Raw genomic sequence first — 7,957 nt, 5'->3', positions numbered from 1 at the left:
AACTTATTAAGCTATAATAGATGTTCGATTATGATTTAAAAATAATAAAAGAAAAGTCTTACTTTTTTTTTCTATTTAAATCCATCCGTTAAAATATGGCCTCGTAAAAAGGTTCGGATGATTACGTGTTCTGTTTGTTTTCACAAAAAAAAAAAAAAGATGCTTGTACTCTTCTCTTTGATATGATGTCACTTTTCTCGCTTAAGTCTTGTTTGGTTAGGTAATGAGTTATAGCCAAATCCTTTCTGATGTCACCTTTCTCGCAAGGCTTTGTTTGGTTTTGAAGATAAATTTTAACCAAAATCTAGATATGAGATTTTGTATTTATTCAGAGAAAAAAATAATTATTAGATATTTTATATGATCTTTTCTTGTTTTACCCATTTTGTTTTTCTATTTACAATGTAAAAATAAAATTTTAATAACAATATTACACTATACTGAATTTCTTTCTTGGCAAACACTTTCTTTTATTGTATATTTTTAAATTTAAAAAATGAAAATTTTGAATTTTGATATCTTAAATATCTATTATTGTCCCTTGCATTATTTTTTATAATAAGATTGTATTATAGAAAAACATACCTATTAAAATATTATAATTTTAATTAGAATATGCTCAATTCATTGTTTAGAATATGCCATTTATTAATTATATAACCAAGGATCAAATTGAGGCTCTTGGGATTAATTGAGATTAATGATTTCTTTTTTATTTTATAATTTAGAGTTCAATTATTAAAATATTATTTATAATTATATTTTTAGTTTATTTATGTATAAAGGATCAATAACAGATTTTTACAAAACCAAAATCCAAAATTGAATTTCTTATAAAATCTTAAAAAAATTATAAATTAAATTAAAAAAATCCTAACTTGAATTTCAAATATTAAAGATTTAAGCATACGGTTGTATATATATATATATGCAAATTGCTTTTCTCACCTCCTTTCATATTTCCAAATCCTGTTTCACTCTTTAATTAATTAAAAAATGATTTATTTATCCTTATGACCTTTATATATTTATATATTCTAATTTTATTTATTTTACTTATTTTATTTTATTTAATTATTTAATTTTTTATTAAATATAATTAATTAGTTTTTAATATTTTCTTAACTTTATTTATTTAATTAAAAATACAAAATATTATTATTTTTATATTATAATTATTTAAAATATATTAAATATTAAAATGTGTACTAATTTAATAAAATATAAATATTTAATATTTTATTATATTAATTATATATATATATATTAAAATACTTATAAAAATTATTTATTAAATAATAATTAATAATTAATCTAATCATAATATTTTAATTAATAATATTATATATTAATAATTAGTCAAACATAATATTTTTAATTTTAATTAATAATATTATATATTAATAATCATTTTTAATTTTAATTAATAATATTATATATTAATAATTATTCAAACATAATATTAATAATTATTAATATTTTTATAAATAAAATTATCTATTAAATAATAATTAATAATTAATCTAATCATAATATTTTACTTAATAATATTATATTTAATATATTTTAAATAATTATAATATAAAAATAATAATATTTTGTATTTTTAATTAAATAAATAAAGTTAAAAAAATATTAAAAATTAATTAATTAATTATATTTAATAAAAAATTTAATAATGAAATAAAATAAAATAAGTAAAATAAATAAAATAAAAAATGTAAATATATAAAGGTGGTAGGGATAAATATGTCATTTTAGAGTTAATTAAGAAGTGAAGAAAGGGGGTGAGAATATGGGATTGGGAGGGGGTGGGAAAAGCACCTCCCATATATATTTAGAAAAAAAATGTTTATTAGATTAATGACTTGTATTTTCTTTTATTAAATGACATATAAATAATAAATTAACGGAATTACAATCCGATAAAATAAAATCTCATTTTTATATCTTTAAGTATAAAGAGACCAAAATGGTAAGATTTGATTTTTTTTTTTTTTTAAATTTCAATTTAACAATTCTGTTCAATTTCATAATGAGAAATGATAGGAATAATAAAATTGTAACGAAAACAAGTCAACGAATATTACGTGCCACATGTATAAAAGAGAGAAAATAAAAATAAAAGTAAAAAAGAAACTAAAAAAAAGTATTAACTTTTTTTCCTTAAAAACGTTTATTAGGTTAGCGCCAATGAAATATATGTATAACGTTTTTTATGTTCATTGTCATTGATTTGAATGTTCGGCGCTAATTAACATATATTCGACGCCTTTTTCACTTAAAAATTTAGTTTTTTTAAATTTGTTTTTATGTTAGCGCCAATAAACAGAATGTTTAGCGTTTTTTCAATTAATTTTTCTTTTTTAATTTATATTTAACGTTTTTTCAGTTAAAGAACTTTTTTTTTTTTTTTTTTTCAAGAAAAGAGAAAATGAAGAGACAAACTATTTAATTTTTTTTTCTTTACTTTGTGTGTTAGACCCAATTCATAAACTTGCTTGTATATAATATTATTTTATTTAAATAAAGAAATATTTGTAAAAAAGTTTTGAAATCAATTTAAATTATTATTATTTTTTTAATCTCAAACCCATATACATTATCCGTGTTTTTAAACTATATATTTAAATTAAATATTAATTTAAATTAAAGTAATAAATGTATATATTAAAAAAAAAAAAAAAAAAAGAGAGAAAGTGGTTAAGATGTGTGTATATATCTTGTTCATCAACTATATTAACGAAAGAAAGAAAGGTGGAGATCAGATCTACGATACATCTATCATCAATTCCAAATCTGTAATTTATTTAGTTTTCTCCACCAAACCTTCAAACCTTCAAGGGAAGAAGACAGATTAATAATCTCTCCACCACCATAAAGGAGGGAGACCAGAAGAGCTTCCATCATGATGTCTCGTTTCAGCAAAACTTGTTTAGCCCTAACTTTCTTCACAGCAGCTCTCTTCCTCACTTGGCACGCATATGCCGTGAAATCACTGTTTCATCCCAGGGACATACTTCCCCTCTTGCCCAGACAAATCTCATGGCCGATTCTCAACTCTCTCGGCGGAGCAGTTGACCTCTTGCCCTCTTTCATCGGAGCCGCCGCTTCCAACTCCAACCAAACCCTCAATTGGAAAGGGACTTGCTTTTCCGAGAACACCGCTTGGATGGAGTTTCACAATAAAAGCAACAGCAAATTCGGCGGTGGCACTCTTCATATCAAGGTACCACTGTTTACCTTTGTCGTTTTCTTCCATCACTTATGACCTTTATTCTTTCAATTGCGAACCATGATTTTACTTGTATGGATCAGGTCAATAAAGCCCACAGTTGGACGTGTATGGATATTTATATATTTGCAACTCCTTATCGAGTTACATGGGATTACTATTTCATTTCGCGCAATCACACCCTTGAATTCGATGAATGGGAAGAGAAGGAGGAGTATGAATACGTGAGTCTAGAAAATTTGGCAAATTTTATTTAATTAAAAGAAATAAAGAATACCCACTTTCTTTCTTTTCTTTTTCTGATGATCACAGGTGAAGTATAAGGGAGTGTCGATCTTCCTAATGCAAGCGGGGATGTTAGGAACCTTGCAAGCATTGTGGGATGTTTTCCCCTTGTTTACAAATACTGCTTGGGGAGAGAATTCTAACCTCAGGTTTCTCGAGAAGCATATGGGGGCAACTTTCGAAGCAAGGCCTCAGCCGTGGGTAACAAACATGACTGTCGATGATATTCAATCGGGAGATTTCTTTGCCATATCCAAAATTAGAGGTCGTTGGGGTGGTTTCGAAACACTTGAGAAATGGGTCACTGGAACTTATGCAGGTCATTCTGCTGTTTGCTTAAGGGATAGTGAAGGAAAACTATGGGTTGCTGAATCTGGACACGAAAATGAAAAGGTAATTTTGCAGTCTTCTGTTCATATTCTTTTGAACAGATCATTTCCATACTTATGGTTCCTTTTTTTGGTGGGGTTGAGCAGGGTGAAGATATCATAGCAATATTGCCATGGGAAGAGTGGTGGGAATTTGAACTTACTAAAGACGACTCTAACCCACACATCGCTTTGCTCCCTTTGCATCCTGATGTTCGGGCCAAATTCAACGAGACTGCTGCTTGGGAATATGCTCGAAGCATGTCTGGTCTGCCTTATGGCTATCACAACATGATATTTAGCTGGATAGACACCATTAGCGGAAACTACCCTCCTCCTTTGGATTCTCATGTGGTAAATTCACTTTTACTGTAGTAATATTAGATTTAACTCGAAGTCTCCAACAAACAATCAAAACTAAAACTTAATTGTTGGAATGATGGATACGGAATTTTAATTGTCGAATGTGTTAAGCATTTGAAAAATATGTGCAAATAATCCAAATGAAAATATCTAAATTTTAAATACTTGATCTAATTTGATTTGATAGAATGTGGAATTAATGTCGAGAAGGTACTTAAAGATTATTTTACCATTATATTGATTTAAGTTGATAAGTTGTCTTTTGGATGCTTGTGCTAAGATTACCAGTTAATTATTGATAACTTATCGAATTAAGCCATATTTTATAGCATAATTTGAGTTGAGCCTAAATAATTAAGTGATTTTAGATAATTGTTATAAAGGAATTTAATTCAAATAAACACTTAATCATTTAGATTAAGTGATAAGGTATGCTATCAAACACCACTATGTCTATATCTAATTTATGTTCTTGCAGGTTGCTTCTGTGATGACAGTTTGGGCTAAGTTACAGCCTGAATATGCAGCCAATATGTGGAACGAGGCTTTAAACATGCGACTTGGAACTAAGGTTTGGAAAGAAGTCTATTAGTTTTATCAGATCATGAGCCGAATATCTTAGTCTTTTTTTTTTCTAAGAAAATGATGGAAGATTTTTTTTCTTCTCAAAACAGGGTCTTGATCTTTCTGACATTTTAGTGGAAAGTGAAAAGAGAGGATCATCTTTCGATGAATTATTGGCCATACCAGAGCAAGATGATTGGGAATATAGTGATGGAAAGTCAACATCATGCATCGCTTTTGTTCTTGCACTGTACAAGGAGGCGGGACTTTTTAGTCCTTTCACAGATTCCATTCAAGTTACCGAGTTCTCAGTAAGTTCATCTTGAATGCAAAGTAAACCCTTGATTCATCTGATTAGATATAGTGGTGATTGTGTATTTGTGTGGCTGATCTGCAGATAAAAGATGCATATTCACTAAACTTCTTTGAGAACAATTCAAGCAGACTGCCAAAGTGGTGCAATGATAACGACAGTGTGAAATTACCCTTTTGTCAAATTCTGGGAAAGTACAGAATGGAATTACCTGGATACAACACCATGGCTCCATACCCACATATGAACGAGAGGTGTCCATCTTTGCCCCCAAAGTACTCGAGGACCGAGGGTTGCTGAAGAAAGGCTTTTCCCGGGTCAGTCTCCTGTCTATCTGTCTGTCGTCCCCCCTGTATATATAGATTACAAGTTGATGGAAGGATTCAGTAAAATAGAACGAACGCATAAGTATTAAGCAAAGTGAACAGATGCAGACTGTAAAGTAGAAGTTATTTGACTGATTGTGCATTTTGTTGTATATTGTATTGGGCTCATATATGGTTAACAAACAGCTTATGTATTCTCCTGTTAATCTTACATTGACAACTATATAAATCCTTGCCGCAATGGAAGAAGGAGAAGCTGAAAGAGGCTCGCTGCAAATAACTTTCTCTCACTCCACTACACAGCTTTTGAAGTTTTGATATAAAATCTGGATTGAGACATCAAATAATGGTAGGAGTAAAGAAACAAGAACCATAATGACATTTGATATCTTCCCCCTGAAGATTCAATCATGTCTGGGCTAAATTTGGAATTTAGCTTGAATTTCTTGTCCCAACATTCAAACTAGATAGCTTTTAATTGAACTTTTCTGAATAAATTCTCAACTTTAACACATTATTTTCCAGTCATCTAATCTAAGTAGTTCAATGACAATCAACATAGACTAAGTCAGTATATTACCCTAACATCTTTGGTTTGATTATTGTTGAAAACACCAAATTGAAGTGGGAAATTATGTCGGCGAGTTGTTGTGCTAGACATGGAACATATTTCCTTGAATAGTTGAAAACAGTTTCTTTTGGTATTCTTTTATTAGCATAGTACATCTGATTACAAAATACAATTTTGATTGCTAGCCAAAGAGAAACCATTTAGTGTTAATTGTTTACTTCTCCTCCCTAGAAACAATTTGAATGGGAAGTCCTTGAGTAGGCATTGGCACTGGATCACGTCCAAAGAAATTATCGTCGCAGCATAACTTCCATTTGAATCGGGTGACTATGTAATGGATTGTGACCAGAATCTCAATTTTAGCAAACTCGTATCCTGGGCATACCCGAGGCCCTGCTCCAAAGGGAATGTAGCAGTAAGGTGGAACGCTTCCTTGGTTATCAAATCTTGATGGCTCAAACTTGGATGCTTCTGGGAATATGTTATTGTCCATATGAGTCATGCTTGATACCCATAGAACCTTCATTTATAGAAGCGCCATTGAAAGAAGTATATTAATTTCTTTTGCAACCATACAATATTTTGTATTTATCAAATCATGCACACTTACTTGCCATCCTTTGGGAATTAGGAAACCTTCATACTCAATATCTTTTAGTGCTTTCCTAAACCCTCCAAAGACGGGAGGAACCAATCTCATAATTTCTAAAGCTACTTTCCATGTATATTTCATCTTCCCTAGATCTTCCCAAGTAAGCAGCATCCGTGAACCTTTGCTTCTGGATACCTCTTCTTGTTCTGCAATCAGATGTAAATATTTTGAATTCAATTACACCCGGTTGGTTGTAAACAACTAATTTACAATCACCTTGAAGAAGGGTTTCATAAACGACAGGATCGCGGCCGAGGAGCCTAATAATGAATATTAGGACGGTGGCAATGGTGTCATGGCCTGCAACCATGATAAGCTTGATGTTGTGAATGATCTCTTCGTCGGATAATTTGTTGCTGATCAAGGAAGTGATGATGTCCTCGTTAGTTGATCCTTTGGCAGCAGCCAGCTTTGCTTTCTTTTGGCAAATGAGGTCCTTAATTATGTCAGTGATCTTAACACCGGCCTTGAGACTTCTTCTGTATTGCGTGAAGGGAAGATTGATGGGGATCGTCCACATCCCGTTTACTAGGTCCCGAAAATAGTTTAATAACTCTTCTCTCCTTGATCCACGTTCTATCCCAATTAGAAGAGAAGAGATTATGTTGAAAGTAAGGTTTTTCATCAGGGGAACAACCTTGAAACAGACAAGATAGATTCATTTTTATAATGAATGAATGAATTAAACAGAGAGAGATAATTACTTACCGTGATGCTTTTCTGTGTATCCACGGAGGGGGTCCAATGAGTTTGAAGGTGGGTCTGGACTTCTTGGTCCATCTTTCCAATATACTCCTTCAAACACTCAGGCTTCAAGAACGACATAAGTGCGCCCCTCAGCCGTTTATGATCCTCTCCACTCATCTCTGTAATGTTCCGTTCCCCCATTAGTGTTTTCACCGATTCCGGCTGGCTGTTCCCCAACTGATCACTGCTGCTGCTAAATACGAACTTGTTTGCGGCCTGGCCGTGGATAAAGACAGTCGGCTTTCCAAACAGGCTTAGTTTGGACACGGCACCATACTTGTTTACTCTATCGGAGACCCATTTGTCGGCTGTGTTTGATTTCATCGTCCACAGGAGAGTCAGGCTCTGCCCCACCACTGGTAAGCCCATAGAACCAGGTGGTACCTTTGTATGATGATTCTCATGTGATCTCTTACGTTGATTGTTTATGAGAAACAAGATAAAGGGCAATAGAATGGACAGGAAAACGGTGGACATCTGAAGAAGATTAGATAGCTTCATGTCATCTGCCATGGTCATTTTCTTTATGAGTG

At 31.5% G+C, this 7,957-nt stretch overlaps 2 protein-coding genes across 2 annotated transcripts; one reads left to right on the top strand and one right to left on the bottom strand.

Annotated features, from left to right (window-relative positions):
* The first annotated feature begins 2,776 nt into the window (after positions 1-2,776).
* LOC124937741 lies at positions 2,777-5,660 on the top strand. Its single transcript, XM_047478061.1, has 7 exons — positions 2,777-3,229; positions 3,319-3,459; positions 3,548-3,913; positions 3,997-4,242; positions 4,730-4,822; positions 4,926-5,126; positions 5,213-5,660. Exons 1-7 carry the CDS (start codon positions 2,909-2,911, stop codon positions 5,426-5,428), a joined length of 1,584 nt encoding a protein of 527 aa, XP_047334017.1. The 5' UTR covers positions 2,777-2,908; the 3' UTR covers positions 5,429-5,660.
* Positions 5,661-6,228: 568 nt separating this feature from the next.
* On the bottom strand, positions 6,229-7,957 carry LOC124937742 (beta-amyrin 28-monooxygenase-like). The gene is made up of 4 exons (XM_047478062.1): positions 7,386-7,957; positions 6,894-7,314; positions 6,636-6,823; positions 6,229-6,545 (listed from the first exon to the last, which is right to left on the bottom strand). The coding sequence occupies exons 1-4, from the start codon at positions 7,941-7,943 to the stop codon at positions 6,240-6,242; spliced, it is 1,473 nt and encodes a 490-aa protein (XP_047334018.1). The 5' UTR covers positions 7,944-7,957; the 3' UTR covers positions 6,229-6,239.

Source organism: Impatiens glandulifera, chromosome 5, assembly GCF_907164915.1.
Source record: "Impatiens glandulifera chromosome 5, dImpGla2.1, whole genome shotgun sequence".
Taxonomy (NCBI): domain Eukaryota; kingdom Viridiplantae; phylum Streptophyta; class Magnoliopsida; order Ericales; family Balsaminaceae; genus Impatiens; species Impatiens glandulifera.
Note: the sequence above shows the minus strand (reverse complement) of the source record. Positions and strands in the feature narration are given on the sequence as shown.

Excerpts from the sequence above, each read along its gene's own strand:
- LOC124937741 (XM_047478061.1), top strand. The coding sequence starts at position 2,909 with ATGATGTCTCGTTTCAGCAAAACTTGTTTAGCCCTAACTTTCTTCACA. Across the intron at positions 4,823-4,925 it reads ACATGCGACTTGGAACTAAG|GGTCTTGATCTTTCTGACAT; the intron begins GTTTGGAAAGAA and ends TTCTCAAAACAG. Across the intron at positions 5,127-5,212 it reads TTCAAGTTACCGAGTTCTCA|ATAAAAGATGCATATTCACT; the intron begins GTAAGTTCATCT and ends GCTGATCTGCAG.
- LOC124937742 (XM_047478062.1), bottom strand. The coding sequence starts at position 7,943 with ATGACCATGGCAGATGACATGAAGCTATCTAATCTTCTTCAGATGTCC. Across the intron at positions 7,315-7,385 it reads ATACACAGAAAAGCATCACG|GTTGTTCCCCTGATGAAAAA; the intron begins GTAAGTAATTAT and ends GTCTGTTTCAAG. Across the intron at positions 6,546-6,635 it reads TAATTCCCAAAGGATGGCAA|GTTCTATGGGTATCAAGCAT; the intron begins GTAAGTGTGCAT and ends CTATAAATGAAG.